This window comes from Orbicella faveolata, unplaced genomic scaffold (assembly GCF_042242905.1).
Source record: "Orbicella faveolata isolate gen_17 unplaced genomic scaffold, um_ofav_v1 contig_34, whole genome shotgun sequence".
In the NCBI taxonomy this organism is placed as follows: Eukaryota; Metazoa; Cnidaria; class Anthozoa; order Scleractinia; family Merulinidae; genus Orbicella; species Orbicella faveolata.
In genome coordinates, this window is record NW_028301563.1 from 31,449,847 (window position 1) to 31,470,868 (window position 21,022).

At 38.6% G+C, this 21,022-nt stretch overlaps 2 protein-coding genes across 5 annotated transcripts in view; one reads left to right on the forward strand and one right to left on the reverse strand.

The window, feature by feature from the left end:
- LOC110060494 (uncharacterized) overlaps window positions 1–20,678 on the reverse strand; it is a 46,729-nt gene extending 26,051 nt beyond the window's left edge. For all 4 annotated transcript variants that reach the window (XM_089271273.1, XM_089271272.1, XM_089271271.1 and 1 more), the window contains exons 1-9: window positions 20,534–20,678; window positions 19,394–19,950; window positions 15,085–15,455; window positions 12,348–13,086; window positions 11,551–11,647; window positions 10,718–10,967; window positions 8,896–9,699; window positions 6,734–7,411; window positions 4,226–4,781 (exon numbers count right to left, since the gene is read on the reverse strand). In XM_089271273.1, coding sequence (XP_089127399.1) covers window positions 4,226–4,781; window positions 6,734–7,411; window positions 8,896–9,699; window positions 10,718–10,967; window positions 11,551–11,647; window positions 12,348–13,086; window positions 15,085–15,455; window positions 19,394–19,895 — 3,997 coding nt within the window. In that variant the 5' untranslated portion in view covers window positions 19,896–19,950; window positions 20,534–20,678. The remainder of the gene's footprint in view (window positions 1–4,225; window positions 4,782–6,733; window positions 7,412–8,895; window positions 9,700–10,717; window positions 10,968–11,550; window positions 11,648–12,347; window positions 13,087–15,084; window positions 15,456–19,393; window positions 19,951–20,533) is intronic.
- LOC149105764 (uncharacterized) lies at window positions 606–2,539 on the forward strand. The gene is made up of 2 exons (XM_089271291.1): window positions 606–1,352; window positions 1,813–2,539. The coding sequence occupies exons 1-2, from the start codon at window positions 948–950 to the stop codon at window positions 1,927–1,929; spliced, it is 522 nt and encodes a 173-aa protein (XP_089127417.1). The 5' UTR covers window positions 606–947; the 3' UTR covers window positions 1,930–2,539.
- Window positions 20,679–21,022: the final 344 nt, after the last annotated feature.

Here is a 21,022-nt window from a genome sequence, read left to right on the forward strand (position 1 = left end):
AAGTTTTTTTACCCAAATTTTTGGAGACTATGCTGGTGCCCATCCGTATGGGCACCAACATAGCGGCCGGAAACCAAAAGAAACATCTGTCACTGAGTTTTGCTACAAAAGCGTGAATTTATCTCTCGAGGAACTCTAAAACATTAAAATATTACTTTTTCTAAGACATAAACTATTTAGATGGCCAAGTTCCCCGAAATAAATCACTTTTTTAACCATCATGGCATCTAGGCCGTCATGTAAATGCCGCGTCACGCAAAAGCTTAGAAATTCAAGCGTAGTATATCACAAAACCCATTCAGAGCGAAAATTTGCATGAATATTTGTTTTCAGCTGCTCTTATGCATCATTTCAGTAAATTCTCAGGAAGATCAATAGTTTTGTAGTTCGAATTTTGGTGACGTCATGTGAAAACCAGCTATTCCGTTACAACACCTTATTATCCAGTTTGCGTTCAATTATCTGTCCACTGGTCGCTTACAGGAGGCTAAAAACAAAAGAAAATTTCAAATTTCTGGCTCTAAAAGTGGTCGCGGTCGCTTACAAGGTTTCAAATGTAGTGATTTGACTTTGAAAATTTTGGTGTTTTTGAAAACTGGTCGCTGAGGAGAGGTGGTCGCAACCGGAGGTTTGACTGTATTTTCATCTAATTGGGCGACTAGACAAATTATTATCTACAATACCACACCCTAAGCCTGGGCCAAAGTTTACAAACTGGTCACGCTCCTTCTACATGTCTATCAAGATTTTGCTCATTCCGCTTTCTATCTATATGTAGTTAAAGTTATTCTGGCATGCCCTCCTTTGCAAGAAATTCGTTTCAAAACGAATTTATTAGGCTGAATAAAATCTTATTTAATGAGACAATCTTCTTGGACAATGGGTGGTCATAAGACATCCAACGGTTGCTAAGAAGTTTTCCTGCGGGCGTATATATATGATGCCACATGCTAATTCGAGAGGGAGAAATGGCTGAATCGAACAACAAACCGGTCTGTAGGCAACTCCTGACATGTGTGAGGCCGGAGAGCGACTCTAGCTCAGAGGAGGAAGAGATCCCTCAATTTCATAAAGGGATTCTAAAGCAAATCGAAAAGATTAAACAAATGCTGAAGAAATGTGAAGAAAAAGAACAAGTTGGGGAAAAGGAAGATTCCAATCAGATCAGTGGTAACGGGGAAGACGATGAATTCGATTACGAGAAATGGGTTGAGGAACAATGTAAAAAAATTAAAGAAATAGAAGAAGGAGAGTTCGACGAGAAGACAATGGAAGCAATGGTAGAAGAAAGTGATTTAAGTCTAGTGTCATTGGCACGGCCTGCCATTGAACTTAAGCGGTTTAAATGCAAGGTAAGTGCACAACTTAGGCAAGGGCCCGTGCGCACTAGGCCGACAAAATTTGTTTGTCTCTACCAAAATTGCGACAAAAATTGTCTCAGTCAAATTTTCAATTTGGTAACCGTTGGCGCACTCGAAAACAGTAAAATATTTGTTGACCACAAAGTGTCAATCACATGGCGAAATCAGAGGTAAAAGAGAGATCAAAGCGAGATAAATCATGGCGCGTTAATTTGAAAAATCTCTCAGTTTGTACGCCTGCCAAAAATTTATCATGCTCCGAAGCAGGACTCTGGCGCCTTTTACGTTTGACAAGTTGGTAGGAGAATCACCTTGCGAACTTATTTCGCGGAACTGAAAACAAAATTTTGTCTAATGCGTGCACAGGGCCCCAAGTCGTAATACAATGTAACAGTTGTTGTGGGTTTGTGGAAGTCATGAAGGCTAAGATTCTCTCTCTTTTGACTGTTAGCTTCCTGATGCCGAGGACACTGACCAGGAAAACTTGGACATGAAGCTCAGCGAATATGCCCTCCAAAACTTGAGGAAGTGCCCCTGGCTTGAGTTCCCAGATTGGTTAAATGAATGACTTTTGTTAATTAAAGCTTTGTTTAAAATGAGTAATTCGATTTCCTAATGATTCTTATTTTCTCAGTTATTTTACATACTGTACAAAAAACACAGATGTACACTGACTATACAGCGTGCATGTATTGATTAAACTTTAACTACAAGACATTGAACCCATGGTTCCTGATGGATATAAAATGCTCTGCATATTATTTTAATATAACATTAAAATTTTAAATTTATTCAACAGTGGAAATATTTACCCGAGGTTTCCCAATGGGTAATTGTCTTGGTCTTCGATCAGCTTGGGTTTCCGGTCAGGTCATATTTTCTGGTTGCACTGCAGATACCCGAGGTCAGCTTTTGACCTGGCAGTGTTTATCGAGAAATTTAATTCATCATGGAAATCGCGAGCTGCAAAACGTGTGGTTTGCAAGCAGTCGTTCTTTTAGCGATCGAAAACTTCATTTTAAGAAGAATGCGTAGAAGGCATCTGCTCTTCCAATTAAATAGTAGGGATATTTAGCGCATGCTTTTGATAACTCTCTTGCTCCGAGTTCACAGGAATAAATAGCCGTTGTATAACGCCGCATCTTGTTTAATTTGGCATCTTCTGGTCTAAAGTTGGTGTGAAAAAAAAAAAAAAAAAAAAAACGAATTACAAAACTATGCACCACTGAAAGTAATCAAGTAATCACAGTTAACCACGAAAGTTGGTCATACTTGTTGCCGTGTCTCTCAAATATCTGATTCCTGCCGCGTTATTTGGCGTAATTTCAGTGCAACACCACAAAAATGTGCCCAGCGTGAGCTGCGGCTTCCTGTTTTTACCATATCCTTTGAACCGATTGGCTAAAGTGCTGTTATGGTTAGATAAACCATAGATACACAGTTTTTTTCCCCAGACGTGCCAGTTGAGGTAAATAATGTTCAGCGTTTTCTTGATTGCATAATGACAGTATGTCTGCAAACTCAAATTTGTTGTCCATTGTTTATGAATACCAGTTTGTGCGCTTTTATCCAGACCATAATGATAATTGAAGTGAAATGTATTAGTTGTAAAAAACATTCTAACACCTAAAACCCTTCTTAAGGAGGAACATTTTCTTGTTTCACTGGTTTTTCATCTTACGGGAAACAACTTTGGACAATGGAAAATGAGCAAGGATCAGCAAGTGACACGCGCTTCATAATCACTCATGCGAACATGAAAACGATCATTACGAGTGTATTGACGAATGTTTGCGACGAGACAGGGAGCGTAATTCAAAGGTCGGTGAGAAGTCATTGCAATCTCTCCTTTCCTCACGCAGGCTCGTGAGCAGACTTCAACTAGTTCCATCTTAAGTAGCCAGTTTTAGTCATCCTGCCACTCCAGTACAGTCAGATAGATTGCGCCCCCCCCTCCCCCCCCCCCAATCAAAGAAAACATAACAAAGAAACAAACAAAAATTATACCCTTTTTTGGTAATGCATTTGACAGCTCAAAATAAAACAGAGCAAGAGAATATAGCGCATTTGTCAACACTACGAAGCGGGGACATGGTTTTACCGATCAAGTTGACTAAACATGGATCCTCTTTCCTTTCGGGCGAAAATGGTTTACGTAAAAAAAAAGCCAAAGAGGAATAAAATCGGATCGCGATAGGCGCTTGTCAGCCGATCGAAGAATGGGGGTAAGAAAAAAAATTGTGCATGCGTATAAGAAGGACGAGGACATATTTCCAATGGCTCGCGCTTTCTGATCCACGCGGAATACATCTGGTTATAACCCTACCACTGGCCATAACAATATCTATTGAGCAAGTAAGCATATCAAATGATAATAATTAAATGTCCGCGAGTAAATATAAGCGTTATAACTTTAGATTTCACTACTAGGAGTCCACGTGACACAGGAAACGCGGGTTCTTTCACGCTTCAGTTGTTTAGTTCTATATTACAGACACGAGTTAGCTATTTATTTCTCCTGTTTTCATTGATTTCGTTCAAAGTTTTTTATTTCTATGGGTAAAACGTCTTCATGAGCACGACAATAGCTTTCTCTTTATTTTCCAAGACAGTACACGTTCTTTAAATGAAGGAATAGTGCTAAAATTGCATGAAACAAGAAAATGCTATTTTACCGAAAATTGACTTGGAGTCACTTAGGGCTTTTTTGCACGCACCCCTTCAATTTGTTTTATAACAGCTTACACAAAACTAGGGATGGTCCATTCTGTGGATATGCCGCAAAACAGATAATGTGAAGATGCACAACACTTAAAACTCTAAAAATGTATTGACCAAAACAATTAATTGAGCAAAAGCCTCACCATGAACCAAACTCCACATCTTCTCAATAAGGGCTTCAGACTGTTTCTCCCAGCTGAACGTCTCTTCATAGGATGTCCGCAGTCTTTGAACCTTTTGAAGTCGCTTTGCTCTGTCTTTACAACGGACACAAGCAATTGCCTTTGCCCAATCTTTAGGATCCTCAGAGTCTACCACAAATGATTTGCCAGATGGTAAAGTGTGCAGTGTATCTCCCAATCCTGAGTTTCTACTTACAAGAATGGGAAGACCAGCAGACAATGCTTCCAGTGCAGTTAATCCGAATCCCTCAGTCCTGGACGGCATGATGGCAAGGTCAACTTCACAAAACAACTCTTTCAAACTTTCCTTGCTTTGTAAAAACTTTCTTACGGTCAGCTGACATTTAGAAATACCGCTCTTCAGGAGGTTCTCTGCAACTTCTTCCTGCTTTCCATCAGGTGCACCAACAAAAATAAGCCTGTAAGAACCCTTTTTGAGTTCAGCTATTGCTTTAGCAGCAATGTCGTATCCCTTGAGACTGAAGTCCTCAGGATCACCACGGCCAAAGGTCAATACCTTTAAGAGAAACATCAAAAACCTGAGAAGGCCTAACAAGCTTCCAGTACCCAAACCTAATACTACTCACTTTGGCTTAACCCATTGACGCCTGTGCCGCCCGTAACCGCCCATGCGAAAAACTCCATTTCCCTGTGCCGCCCGTAACCGCCCAAAAAAAAGCACATGGGGACAATTGCCTTTCCTACCGTCGCTGAAGATTCTTTGGTTCCCCTATTGTTCTATTGTTCTTGAGGACAAATAAACCAATCAGAATGGACTTTCTGAGCATATTTTCAGAGGACTTTAGGGGTCCTAGAAAGGCGGTTTTTCTTCTTAAAATCGCGCGCTCGAAAAGTGCAGCAGGTAACATGGCGCGTTGCGGTCCAAATCTAAAACACTTCCAAGGTCTTGTTTTCATTCCTAACACGGATAAATTACTGCTTTGGGCTTTAAAATAGAAAAAATACAAATCAATGTTCAGGTGGCCTCAGAAGTCCTCAAAACTTTCTGGTGAAGAAGTTTTTCTTCCTACAACCGCCGAGAAAACATGAAGATCGGAGCGCTTTCAAGTAAGTTTCAACGACAGATCGCAGATTTAAAGCGGCTTTTCGGATTTCAGAAACAAAAATGGTAATGTACATTATTACTTCGAAGTTGAATCCAACTTTTGGAACGATTGGTAAAGCCACGGGCGTTAAAATGACTGCAAAAGCGGTTGGCAAAAACTCAAGCTTTCGCGTTAGCGTGAAGAATAATTTGAACATGCGGTCATGCAGTGAAGCATGTCTGCGAAATTTTGAACAATTTTTTGCTTTTAAATAGGTTTCTTCGTCTCAGCTTGAATGAAAATTTATTGTTATTGAACTTCCTTTCGCATCTCTTCCATTTGGTTCCCTATATTTGGGAATTTTAGGTTTTAAAAGTGAACAGTAACTTACACGCTGGATTTCTGCATATTTAATTTACGGCAACCTCTAGGCGCTTTGTATATTTAGTTTATTCGCTTCGTTCAAATATTTTTTGGAGTCTTATTCAGCTACTACAGAACCGCTCAGAAAAGAACTAAATGGCCACTGATTTAACACAGTTGAAATACGACTGATCTCAAAATAATTCGCTTGTTTTTGTCGTCTTTTTGATTTACGACTTTCATCTTTCTTTCGCAGGGCCGTAAGATTTTCGTCGCGTGGCGAAGAAATTACTTGATTTCTTGATTTCAGATTGATTTTTACATGAGTTCTTCGCTTTTAATTTTCGTTGTTTTCTCAAATGTTAGCCGTAAGAGTACAAGAAATTCAATTCTGTTGTATTTGGTTTCGTTTTTGTCCTCCAAAGTCAATAATTGACTCATTTTCGCAAAGTCAATTTTCTCAGCTTCTGTGGGACATTTTGTCGCGCGGTAAAGAAATAATATAATTTCTTGTTTTCTCATCAGTTTTACACATTAGGTTGAGTTCTGTTTGCTAATATTTTTTAATATTTTGACCCTTCATTTATTCAACTTTAAATAAACGATGTCTTGAAACCTGATCCTGTGTCTGTGGTTACTGTGCATATGGTTTATTTTTGTGCTTTCACTCGCTCAGGAATTAATTCCAAAAAACGCCAGGGAATTAGGGGTGGGTCGCGGGCAATTTCATTCAGGCGTCAATGGGTTAAAATCAATAAAATACTCAGCAGCCATTACAAGGATCAACATCAGACACTTTAAGATCCTTAAACACTTTGATCTTTTTACAAAGCAGTCCACTACTGTTTTTTGGTTAGAATTTTTTAAATATAAATTATCATATATTATTAATAATTATTCTTGTTATTCCAATTTATTTTCTTTGTTGTTGTTTTTTCTTTTTCATTATTTGTTACATGTATAGTAGTGTTTATTTCTTGGCAAATTAGCATATCAAACATCAAATCCGCCTCATCAACCCAAAGATAAATAATGTTTACTTAATTATGTATGAATGTACCTTAAATTCGTTACCATCATTTGCTACTTGTGTTACATCTGAAAATTCACGGAACAGGCCAGGTGTCAGCTGAATGATGTCTTTGTGTTTGTTACAAGAGCGCAGATAAGAAGAGTATGCTGCCTGCAACTTGGGTCCAATTACAACAACAGTATCTGCCAATTTACACAAGTCTACTTCAGTTCTGTTCTTCTCTTCACCTTTGGAGATGGCCTTTGGATAGTCTTTGTACATTCCAAGTTCTTCAGGAGCAGTATGCACTACTTGCACCCACTTACAACCCTGCGACTCTCTAATGACCTGGGCTTGTTTACCAAGCTTCCCTCCATGACCCACTATGATGTCAATGGCAAGGTCTCTTGGTGGGAAACTCAGCCAGTCAAGGGGGTCATCATAGCCTGGACGTCTCTCTGCTTCTCTAATGGACACTTTGTGGCTTTCAGCAGTCCTCTTCCCTTCTTCAGAACAGGAACATTGTGGGACTAAGAGGGTGACATTTACTTGCTCATCTTGGGCCAATTCTGTGGCAAGCTGTCTGTTTAGGGTTGACAAGCCTCCTTTAGATGAATCCCACTCACTGGCCAACAGAGTAACACTCAATGCTGTATCAGATTTCCCTTGATTGTCTTTTGCAGGTGCATCTTGTGTAGTGGGAACTCTGGCAGAAGGACTCAAATCCTACAAGAGAACCACACCTACAATTAAAGCTGGCCTCCAGATCAAGCAGTCCGGGTTTGAGACTTTACAGGGTCACTGTGTTGTGTTCATGGGAAACACACTTTGCTCTCACAGTCTCTCTCTCCACCCCAGTGTATGAATGTATACTATACTGAGTATAGCAAATTTTATGCTGTGGGTAACCCTGCACTGGACTAGCATCCTCCAAGGGGAGGTAAAAATACACCTACTGCTTAATGCTACAGGAAATTAGATGAACTCTACCAGTATGGGACTTTTAGCCTGATAAGGACTTTTTACAATCAAAGACACAAAAGGTTTACAACCAATTAGCAAATAACTTTCTGTAGCGTCTTAATGATTATCTTCAACATGAAACAGTCAATTTTAATCTTTTGCGATTTTTATAAGTAACTGACCTTAATCAAATCATTTCTCCAGAGGTATAATTTAACCTCTGCAATGAAATGTGAAAAGTGAACTAATCAACATGACACCAGTGTGGGACAAAGAAAAAAGAAAAAATCTGACTCAGATTTTTACTTTGTCCTGTGCTCGTGTCATGTTGATTAGTTCACTTTTCACATATATAGGTAAGGTAGGTAGGTTAAGTCTGTATATGAGCCAAGTGGCCCATCAGGCTGGAGCTTATCCCGGTTTCTGTAGCATGAAGCGACTAGGAGTATTTCTACTCCCCACTGGATGGGATGCTAGTCCATCGCAGGGTTACCCCCAGCATTAAGTTCACCGGTACCCATTTATACACCTGGGTAGAGAGAGGCACTGTGAGAGTAAAGTCTTACCCAAGTACACAACACAATGTCCCTGGCCAGGGTTCGAACCCGGACTGCTCAATCCAGAGACAAGCACATTAACCATGAGGCCACTGCACCTCCCTTTCACATCTATAGCATTGCAGTAAAGACCTGCAGGCAAAATAAATCCTTGGGGGGAGGATGGAGTAGAAAGAATTACTTGACAAAGGAGCAGAACTCAAGGAGGTCCAATCCCTCAGCCACTAAACATTTTTCTCAGAAAAGCTGATACTTTCGGATTCCCTCCATACAACATGGTACCTAAGGAGTTGCTGGTGTCCCTTTGACATACTACAGTAGACAAAGGAAAGGTTACCCAAACCCTTTGGACTACACTGGTAGAATTTCTACAGTATCTTGTGTAGGATCCTAAATGAGTTTTCACAGGATCTCTTTTCATTGTCCAGCATCTTAACTAAAACACCAATCCTAGTTATCATCCTAACAAATCTCTCAAGATCTCACAGGATCCTGTGATGATTTAAGCCATTTTATTCTTCAACTTCTGAAATCACTACCTCCTTTCAGATACAGCTTGCCTGTATGGTGCTTTAAAGGAAGTCCAACACCAGCAGCCCCCCACCCCCACCCCCCAAATGCAGGTGAAACACAGATCTTTTCTCATTAAGTAGATTTTCATTAAATATATAGATTACATAAATCACATACCTGGCTAGTTTTCTTCAACAACCATTTCTCCAGGCCACGGACAGGGTGTTCTTCACCCCAGGGCTTCCTAGTACAGATCAGTGGTTGATCCTCTTTCATTTTAAGGAGGTGGAAGCACTCCTCATTGACACATGACACTCTTCTATGGTTTGAACACTCTTGACCAGCCCCATCTCTCCCTTGATGACAGTATGGGCAGGCTACACACAACTCATACTGCAGTCCGCTCAGGTATGGCAGCTCCTGTGACAAGGTTTGCAAAGTTCTCTCCACAAACTCCCGAACTAGTGTAGGTAGTTCTTCCGACTTGTCTGCTGACACCTGATGACTTTGTGTTCTTTGCCTTAAGATGATCTTAATGAAACTCTTCTTGCAAATGAGAATGAAATTATGGACTTGCTTCCCAATAAAGAAACAAGCTCCATTTTGGTACAGCATGGGGTGCTCCATGGGCCAAGTCTTCTTACAACACCAACGAATGGTTTGTGACACCAGCTGTGAGAACAGACCATGAGGGACAAAGCCATGCACAAAGTGGAGATACAAAGGACAAGGATCAGTGTGGGATGGCTCTATTTGACAAAAGTCATCAGGTGATGGTTCAAGTTGAGCTGGTACAAAGTATTTTACATCACTTGGGGAGGGTGAGAACTTGGCAATCAAACCAAACTGCTCCATCATGTTCAAGATGTCATCTTTGATAACACCTTGTTGAATAAACTTGGAAAAGACACGATCGATGTGTTCCATGCAGAGGATGCCGTTTTTCTTCAGTTCATCCCAGTACTTGGCATGTACAGGATCCTAAGAAAAATCATCATAATGACAATTATAAGTACATGCATAATGCTACCTGGCTATTTTAGCCTCACACGAGGCTAAAGACTATATTGACAATGGCAAAAACTGTAAGTACACTTAGCAGTCTCTCAAATAGGGAATGCTTTTATGTCAAAACTACATGTAACAGTTACTTATTAAAACCGAGATTCTGGAACATACGTTCATTTTAAACATATACTGAGAGATGTTTCTTCATGTAGTACTGACATTCCTAGCATATGATAAGTTTACTGAGTGGTCCCAACGTAGCTATAACAATACAAAGTAATGTGACAAAATATTTAAATCACCTCCACTCAAACATGTTGCATTTAAGCCAACATGGCATATGCATTCTTAATGCACCGCCAAGACAGTAAAACGAGTTCTTGCAAAAGCATTAGCCTTTGTTATTCATAACCAATATTCCTTTTGTAACGCATTGTTACAGCCAACAAAGCAGGACTCCAGCTTAAACAAAGCTGTAATTTAAGCTCAAACAAGCTCAAACAAATGCACGATTCCACACTAAGCAAAATTCAAATCAAAACACAGAAAATTAACAAGCACAGTTGGAAAATACAGCTTTGTATCTCTTCCTCTGAAATAAGGTGTCCTGGTGTTGACATATGACAAAAAAATCTGAACACTTTTGCATCAAACCATCACTAGTTAGCCCAAAAATTTGAACCTGTTCACCCCTATACAATTTGAAAATATTTATATTTCATATTTGGTTTTCCTAACTTGGTGGTTAATCAGATAATTTACAAGTACCTTATAGGCACTGCATCATGTAGAATGATATATTTTCTGAAGGGTTGGCCAAATTAATAGAAAGATGAACAACTACATGTTTGTGTATATACCGTAGTGTACATACTGTAACTTAATGTTTTTCAGCTATACAAATATTAAAAATGTGACAACAACCACTTGAGGAAAAGATCAGGTAAAGTTTAAACACTGAAATTTCTAATATTGAAATTTTTTTTCCTACCATTTCATCAAAGTGTGGAATAGTTATCAGCTGCTTCAAAAGGTCAATCAGCCACTGAGCCTTCAGAACAACTGTACTGCGATGCTTGATAATCATACCAAGGCCATGGTAGAAACTGATCATGCCAGCAAACTCATCTTCATCTTCTATAAAGCAGTGCTTTTTAGCATAGCTTTGGAGTTGCACCAGATTTATGTGAAAAATCTCTTTGGCAATCATGGCTTCAATCACCTTTTCAAACAGAAACCATCTAAAAGACATCAGAGAAAATTAATCACATTACATGACAAGCCATTATTTCTACTATTTACCTTGAAGATCGCCATACTATCCACAAATGAACAAGTTTTGATTAACCTCTGACAACGCCTTCAAATCCTTGCCATATAATATTAATGTTCTCATGGCTTTCATTTCAAATTGCCAACAATGAGAGTGCAAGAACTATAAAAGCAGATTTGACAAGATCATACATTTGTATTCAAACAACACTCATGTGTATCCCTACCTGTGCACACAACAGTTCTTAACATTTGATTTGCTAGTTTATGAAAGCCATCAAAATGTTGTCACAAACAGAGGTTTCATTAAGGCTGGGCATCTGGCAAATTGACTGAGCTGTGACAACCATTTTTGTCTACCAAATAGAAATTGCACCAAGGATAAGGGATGAATTAATTTTCTTTTGTTTTATTTCCCAAAGCCTCATAGCTAAGTTAAAATTTTAATTCTAGATTGAAATTGGCCTATTTCTTCTCCTACAATGTCAGTGCAACAATACCTTGCTGATTTTAAAATACTCAAAAACAAGACTAAATGTATTTATTACTTACCTGACTGGTATCTTCTCCCCCATATATGGTTCCTGTCTCAACACCTCCATGATTTTGTTCCGCAGTTCTTGAATGTTATCTATCTTCCCCTCTTGCTCTGAAAATAAACAACATACGTTTTGACATTGATCCTGTGGTTATACATAACTGAGATATCCTTACAGTGTGGATGTAGGTATCTTGTAAATAGGTTCAAATCTGGTGTCATGAGAGCATGTCTCATAAATACTGTTGCTTGCTCTGAGAGCAAGCACCAGTAGCAAGCCAGAAAGAGAGTCTGCTCTGATCTCTGTGGAAATTCACTTCCACCCTTAGCACAGAGCTCCGGTGACCCGAAGTGGAGCATCATACGGATAAGAACCCATTAATTGCTTTTTTCACGGTCATCACAGCCATCATACGGGTGCATATGCACAACAATGACAACATCATGTAACATAAAGGTCAAACTCCAGCTATTACAGTGTAGGTCAAGGCATGCACATGCAGCCTTAATTTAGAGTGTACATCTTTGATATTGGGCATCCATGTTATGGTCAATTGATACTTGTCAAAGCAAGGTGTCCACTGACCAGTATCATGTGACCATATCGTGAACTAAGATTTAGAGCTCATTGAGGTCTCATGTTTTTTGTTTTTTTTAAGTTGACTGCTGCCCAGGTACTGGTCTTCAATTGGATCACAGGCTCAAGCCAGGTTTACTTATTGTAATCAGGAGCTCTGCTCTTAGGCTTGGCTATACTTATGTATTAAATAATTAATCACTTTTACACAGCAAGACATTAGTACTTTAATACCTGTTTGATATATTTGTTCCTTTGGACCCCGCCAAAAGACTCTCTTTATCCTATTCCAGATCAGTGAGCTTGTGTTATCAATGCTGAACAATGGTGGGACCACATGTTTCCCATACTCCTTACCAGAAATTATTTTCTGTATTTGTTCCTTAATCATTGTGATGTCTTCAAATGGTTTGTCAGCATGTGTGCCGACAATGAGTACCAGAGGTCGCAGATAGCGCAGCCTACTTTCAGCATCAATATCTGGTTCTCCTTTCACTCGTGTAATACTGTGAATTGTAGCAAGCCAGGATAGCAAATTCTCCAGATTTGTTTCACTGTTTGGGTTTTTCAGAGGAATGTCACAAGTGCCTTGTCTAACACACGGCTGAGCTTCCCCAAGTAATGGCTTGCTGAGATTGTGCACTAAAATATACAGTGCACGTGATGATAAAAAAAGTGGGTGAGACGCATAGTACAGGTGCTGTCCAGCAAAATCCCACACATCCAAACTGGTAACAGATTCTTCTTTAGTGATATCACTTTCAACATGTTTACCTCTAACATACTCCAGGAACTGATGAACATACTTTGTGACATCATCAGGAGGTGACGTGGTGTTGATCATTACCTCAGGTTCATTCAGCTCAATTCTACTTCCACATTCAGGGAAATGTTCACCATTATGGGACTGCTTTGACATTGCTTTTACTTTTCTTGATGGTGAGGAAATTTCAGAGTCTACAATCTCCTCAACCTAGAATAGATTATAAAACAAAAGAATGATTAATGACTTGGTAATTAAAAGTAAGTCACAGGTACTCAGAAAGAGACCCTGACTGACAGTTCCATGTCTTCTACACACCATGCATTCAGATGGAAATTTCCTCTGAATTAAATGCTCCATCATTACAAATATTTAATTATAGTTATCTCGCTCTAAGACAGGCAAGCATTTAACTATCTAACTGAGAGAGGTGATCTGATATAATAGCCCAAAGAAAGTAAAATGGAAGCTAACCTACAGCAAATACATCAGCTCAGATTGTTTGTTACATGTTGCAAACTAAAACAAAACTAGTGAGACAATCTCAGATAGTGCAGAGTGTAATCTACGGCTCTGATACAGTAGTCACATAGGTCCTCACCTACAGTGTATGCCGTTCTCTCCCTTGGTAGTCTACTATTTTGAGCAGAATATGAGCAGACAAAAACTTGATAAGACACAATCTTAGCAGTGTGTATGTTTCATGTTTGTGTTTTCTTTCAAGGCCCAAAAATAACTTACAATTAATTACTGTTTGTCAAGACGGTTTTGTAAGTCATTGCAGCAAATGCAACAGTTGCACTTTTCACGCCAATGTTTGTAACTTGATACTTTTGTTTTCCTCGTCAATGTGTGCCAGAAGGTACCTTTGTTTCCACGAAAATATAAGAAAGATGTGTAGTTTTTTTACTCACTGCTGGAGATTAAAATGGAAAATAAAAGTTAAATATCTGCTGAAAAGTCGAAGATGAGTATTTTGTTTTATTCAAAACGCAAATTTTCATTGCACAGATAAACAAGAACTAATCTAATTATCAAATAGTCACATCGAGTCATGGAAGAGTACGTTCTTATTCTGTTGGTGTAAACAATAAAACCACATCAAACTAATACACAATGCCATCGAGTAATAGCATTGAGGAGCATTTCAACGAGAAGTATTGAAGGTAGAGATCTTTACTTGACCGAAATTATATCCCACATAGGTGAGCGAGTCACCTCATTGACTGATGAAATTAATTGGAGGTTTCAGTAAGTACCACGGAGTCTGCGGCAATAATAATGATGTTTCTTGTCACAAATTTACTTGTTTTACATGTAACTAACGCGGGAAAGTTTCGGCTGAATATGAACTTTGTGCTCTCTTTCATAGAAGAGGAAACAAACAAGCTGCTAAGGAGAAGCAATATGTTCCCATTCGCTATTTCAACCCTGGCAAACACACAATACTTATGAAACAGCAGGCGACATTTCTTGAATCCAGCTATGGAAGATTCCAGAAGATATGCAGTCACAGTAGCGTTCTTTGCACTAACAAAGGAGAACTGACGTTACCTGAAATATAACTGCTATCCCCAGCCAAAACGAGTGTGATATCACTCATTTACAAAAAATAAAAAAAGCGTGCATCTGAACTCGAGAACGGAGTTTATCACAATAGCAATGCTAGAACGCATGCGTCTTATATGTTATGTTCTACCACAAGGGAAGGCACTCAACGTTCGTGGGTAGTCCCGTATTAAATGTATCTTTCACCTAGCATATAGACGACTTTCACACTAACAAATCTGCGCATGCGTTTGCAGCAAATTGCTTTTGTTCTTAAGAGAATGGCACCACAAGGATAGCATGAGATTTGCAAAACCACATCTATATTTTTGTCATGTTGCTAAAGAAAGCAACGTAAATATGACAGGTTTTGCGTAATGCACCTTGGTACCTACCTAACTCCCCTTCCTGCAAGGCTAATTGATTAATTGAAATTAATTAATTAAACAAACATTAAAGTTTACACCTTATGGCATTAGTACTTTGGTGCCTTAGCAAACATCAGCCCCCTAAACCATCCCAATAGTGCACTCTGCACTAAAAAGGAAGTGCTTTTGTTCTTAAATTCTTAGGTGATAGTTAACCTGTTTCTGATACATTTGAGATGCCTGCATTAACTATACATTAATTGTACCTCTAAACATTTAACTTTATTCAAACCTTATGCCTTCTGGGATCATTTCTTTCAGCCCTAAATTCTTTTCCTTCACACAGTTTCTCAGCCACTATCCTTGATATATCTTTAGAACACTCTAGCAATCCTGGTTTGTTCTCATGGGTGGAATGCCAGTTCTTAACTTGCTCAACTTCAATTTCACATGTTGAAGCCTGTACTTCAATTCCCTCAGTACTCTGTTGTTTAGGGTCAAATGGCAGGCCCAAGAGACTCTTCTTTAGACTAGTTTTACCAGCACGATCCTGACCAATTAGTAATATGCGACCACGGTAAACATTCACAGAGCCATCTCTTAGAGCCTTTTCATAAGCCATTTGTGCTCTTTGTCCTTCTGCTTTTTGTTCAAATACATGACCTAGTATAAAAATTCAAGAAAAATATTCTTTAATTGTCAATTAATAAGAATTATAATTAAGGTGTAGTCTATAATTCTTATATAAAGCTTCATACATGCAAGATAAACATAACCTGTATAACATGAATATCTAAGAAATTACCGTATATACCCTGTATTAGTCGTGTATCCCGTGTATGAGTCGACCTCCAATTTCTGAAGCCAAAAGCTAGAATTTCTTGGAAAACATATCTTGTATTTCTTAGAATTATCTTTCAGCTAGCACAGATATGTGAACAAATCACAGTAAGTTTCAACACGCAGTTTTAATAAGCTTATTATGGCATGGATACAAGCGTTTTACCCAGTTTAGCAACACATGCGCATGCGGGCTTTTTGATGATAATTTTTGTCAAATGCTCACAAAATCAAACATAAGGATTTCAAAGGAACCTTTTTGAGAGCAAAGAGATTAAAAGTGGCTTGTAGTTGCAGTTGCAGTTGCAGTTGCAGTTGCAGTAGCAGCAGCAGCAGCAGCAGCAGCAGCAGCAGTAGTAGTAGTAGTAGTAGTAGTATACTTTATTTACCCTGGGATTGTAGAGTAGCTTTAACAGCTAATGTCTCCGAGCATTTCAACAGCACAGTGGGCAAAGACCAGACCACAACACCGGGAAATTCGTGCCCTGCTCTTTACGATGAGTGTGTGGGTTCTTTAATGTCCCCTGCTGACCATAACAGTGAAGATGCAGGAGACGGGGCCTACGGTTTATCGTCCTTATCCGAGAAGACTAGAATATCTAACCATTTGCAGATGTCATTGCAAAGGCAGCATATTCCCCTCAGATATTTTAAGACCCTGAGTGTTGGTCCGGTCTGGGGCTCGAACCCGAGACCTCCCACACGGTAGTTCGACGCTCTACAAACTGAGCTAACCAGTCGGTGGTTAGCTCAGGCAAAACACAGACAGGCAAAACACCAAAGAAGCTCTAGACTTTCAAAACAACCCCATAAACAAAGTGCAACGCATGTGTTGGGAACTTGGTAGCCAAGCCTTGAAATCAGTCAATTACTGGTACAGAAGTCCTCGCACTTGTATCCTGCCAGGTTAATAAGCAGAGAAGTTAAAAGCGCAGAAGATGTTTTCTCTGAGCGGCTTTACTACAGCTTTATTTACAGGAAAAATATCGGTTTGTTATGACAAAATTAAGCCAGTGAGTGTCTACGAGATTCAAGTTAACATTTAGTGGGTCAACGTTGATGCATTTTAACTTGAAGCTCTGATATAGAGAAACAGATCGCTAAATGAACATACGCTATAAACTGTACTGCTGTTTATTAACCGCGCGGCCATGGGCCGAGCGCAGTTCATGGTTTACCCGTGGTTTTTTTTTCGTTTTGTATACGACCAGACCCAAACTTTCACTCGGCCAAATTTTGAGTCACGCAACCTGTGATGTTTACTTGCCAAAAGCTGTTGAAACATTAATAAATCTCATCTCCGATACTGACTTTCGCGGGAAAAAAATTAAAAACCCAGCGTTCGTCAAAAATTATATTTTTTCAGCAGAAATTTCGCTCGGAACATATACATATTTATATTTGTTTGAATCATCAATGAAATGACCTTTTCCGGATATTTTTTCCTTTGGGGTCAACAAAAACGTCCGATTACAAAATCTCGCCGAACCCACACGTTGCCAAAAAATCTCTTCAAAACCCTGATTTCGAAGCGATATATCACTTAAGCATTAATAGCTACCACACATTGGCAGGCGGTAAATCTATTCCTTAACAATCCAGCTTTATCGTGTTAAAATTTCAGCGAAATCTAACAAAACCAGAATTAGAATTTTTTTGTGACCTCACTCCCCAGACTTGACCTAATAAAGGAAGCCACGGTCGCCCATAGCAACCGAAAAACACCAACATAACAAAGCCAACGTTTCGGCCAAAAAACTCCAGAATTATCGCCTGAGAGCTTAAACTTGAATGGGAACATCTTTTTCCAACTGATTTAGACGAAAGACTGGCCTCGGCGGGCTACAAAAAAGACCAAGAGAAAAAACAGAACAAGACAGCAGAACAAACCGATAATATTTCATCGCGTGGCTTTCGGCACAAAACGAAAATACAGCTTACTTCTGGATAAATTCAGCCTTAGAAGCCAGCAACTGGTCCCAAATTACTTTCTGTATCTTTACAAATGTCCCGATTTCCATCTCTGAAAGATTTTGCCCCAATTTTGAGCAAATAAACATTTCGCCGCGGCGACCGCCATTACGGTGGCTTGCATACTAAATTAGCTAACTTAACAAAATTCTCCCAAGGGGGGATATGACAAATTTGGTGAGAATCAAAACTAGCGCCAATTTTCTGTCACGTTTTCAATCTGTGGTCACTGAAGTGACCAAAATCGATACATCGGTCGGGATAGGGTTTTTTTTATATGACTTGTGTGACTACTTTGCTAGCCCTTTACTCGTGGAAAACACCAATCAAATTTAATCATGACTTTTAAGAAAGAAAGCTGTTGTTAATAGTGTTATTATTGTGTCGTTCATATCGTTAATGCCCATACATATCCCGAAGAAAGTTCTAGATTAAGACCATTACGTCATCGGAGATTTGTCAACGGCTACCACTGATGGTGCAATGATACAATTTGTGTTGATCAAGTGATGTGATGTCTACAGTAAGAAAAGAATCATCAATGACTGCTTTGGAATGTGCACTGCGTTCCAACGGTAGTGCGAACCATTTCATTTTTAAAGCGCGGTTATAAGATCTAACAGATCTTCTTGTTACATGTTTGTTTACATTGAAAGACAATTATTATGCTAATTATTTGACTGGTGCTTGGATCTCAAGTTTTGACCCATGCATAAGTCGAGGGCGAATTTTTGGACTGATTTTTAGGTCTTGAAAGGTCAACTTATACACGAGAAAATACAGTAATACTTTTGTGTTCATGAGGAGGAAGGGAATTTCACACCTTGTATATAAACAAGATATTTTTAACCACTTTGTATATGCCATGTAAACATTAATTGTGTAAGTTAAGGTTGCACTCATAAATGAGCTGCATTTCCAAGTTGAAAGCTCAAAATTTTAAAAACATGGAAAAACTATGAATACAGTCAAAGTATTTCCATTCTCTGCCAATTTGAATTTTTCCACATTCTGGACAATTCATAGTGCAATTATTACTATAAGATGCTCTTTTTGTTAGGGTTGACCTTCAATTTCACTCAAAACCATTGACACAAGTATTGATAGCAAAGCATGGAGAAAGAAGTATAAATTATGTGTTGTACAATTAACAAATTTAATTTCCACAACATCAAGAAATTTTTACACTCTTTGACAAAATTTTAACAAATGTTTTAAAACTCACGAACAGAAATGAAGATGCCTATATAAATCATGCAGTTAAAATTAAACTTTCAACAAAAACAATCTTAAATAAGCTATTATTTAATATAATTCTTCTCAGGCTAAAAGATACACTAAATGGTCAGCAGCAAATTTGTAATTTCTAAGTTAAACTACATGTTCCAATATTTATTTCATTCACTATACTCCTAAATGGACAAACGCTCGAAACATCTTTGTATAAGTAGCTATAAACGTTGTTTTAACGTTTAAATAGAGTCAGTGTCAAACAAAACTTCGAAATAAGTATACTACACTCCTTGACAATTATTTTAAAAATGTTTCACTACTCATGAACAGTAACAAGGATGCCTATATCATGCAGTTGAAGTTAAACTTTCCACAATAACAATCTAAATAAGCTTCATATATATATATATTAAATATACTTCTTCTAAAAGATACACTCAAAGGTCAGCAGCACATTTGTAATTATGTAATTTCTAAGTTAAACTACATGTTCCAATATTCATTTCATTCACAAGACATAAAATAAAATAAAAATACTAAGCATTTCACATCTTTACCTGTAACATCTGTGGAAAACTTCATCTTATTCTGTAGCTTGACAACCTTTCTCATTCCTTCCAATGTTAGAGGATTACCAGCTACATACAGCCCTAGCAGCTCCTTCAGTTCACCAATCTCATCAGGCAATGTAGTCAACTGGTTATCACTCAAGTACAGTACCCAGAGTTTACTGAGATGTTTAATGTTTGAAGGTAGAACAGACAACTGGTTGTTACTCACACTAAGCCTGGTCAGGTTACTCAACTCACAAATACTGTGTGGAAGTTCTCTCAACTGGTTCCAGTCTAATCTCAGCCATTTAAGATTTTTCAGCTTGTTAATACTTGTTGGTAATTCTTTCAGATAATTATCTGACAAGTCAAGTTCCTCCAATTCAGTCAGGTCAGACACAGCTTCAGGAACTTTTGACAACTCTTCATAACGCAGACGTAAACCGCTTCCTCCATTCTTGTTTGTATAAATCTCCTTCCTCAGCTCCTCTGCTGACATTTTCTCCATTTGTATACAGTGATACTTACAATGGTTTGGATGCTTTCTTACTTCTGATAAGTATCTGAAAACACATGAAAACAAAAATTACAATCAATTCACGAAGCTTCCAGTAATTTTACATACGGGAGGAATCTGATAGAAATCACATAACAATTAGGCTAAGCAATTTGAGTTTATTAGCTGTCATATTTTGGCTAAACAATATAAAATTAGCAAGAATGTCAGTGGTAATATTAACACAGCCTGCAAGAAGCTGGTATTGAATACAATGATTAAATTTTGAGGACAGTTTCAATACAAACGCCTTAGCTTATCGTCAGTTCCATGGAGCGATCGCTCTGCGTTCGTCCAACTCCGTTCAAAATCTTTACAGCTTCAACTTTAACAAGCTACCTTTTAGTTAACTTAACTTCCACTTGTGCTTTATAAGTACCGCTCGCTGTTTCACTGCTTTTATGCCATAAATAAGGTGACAAACTTCACTTCAAAGTTTCTGTTTCGAGGAATTCAAGCCGAACTTGATCTCACTACAAGAATTCAGCTTAAATTGTTCATTTACACGCACCAGGCGTAAACAAGCTTAAACTAAAAGCTGGCTGAAAACAATTCACGTTAATTGAGCATCTGTACATTAAACTTCTTACCTTGGACTGCAACAACAGAAAAGAACCGACTCCTTTCGATGTAACTGTGTAGAAGTACTTTCTCTTTCGAGACAGCCCCAAACAACTCCCTAAATACCTCAAGATCTTTGGCTTCTCAAATGAGCCAATCATAACCAGGTGAGAAAGGGTGTGGAGCGGGAAAGGGAGAAGGAAGGGACAGGATGAGGAGGAAGTGGAGGAAGTGAACGAAGTGGACCAAAGTGGTTCAAATCTAGGCCTTGGCCGATTGTGCTCCTAAAAGTGGCATATTATGCTACTAGCAGTGATCGAAAATTTGCCAAATTATGCCAAAATTATGCCAGAATTCCCAAATTATGCTCCTGATTTCCGAAATTATGCTCACAAAAGGACGTAGATTCTGCACACAGAGGCCCGCAAATGCGCAATAACGACACCAAATTATGATGTTTTTCACTGAAATAAACTGTTGTTGTAAATTTATTTGTGTTTTATGGCAGTTTGCCTCGG

Coding starts and splice junctions, on each gene's coding strand:
- LOC149105764 (XM_089271291.1), top strand. CDS start 948: ATGCTAATTCGAGAGGGAGAAATGGCTGAATCGAACAACAAACCGGTC. Junction 1,353..1,812: donor TTAAGCGGTTTAAATGCAAG/GTAAGTGCACAA, acceptor TTTGACTGTTAG/CTTCCTGATGCCGAGGACAC.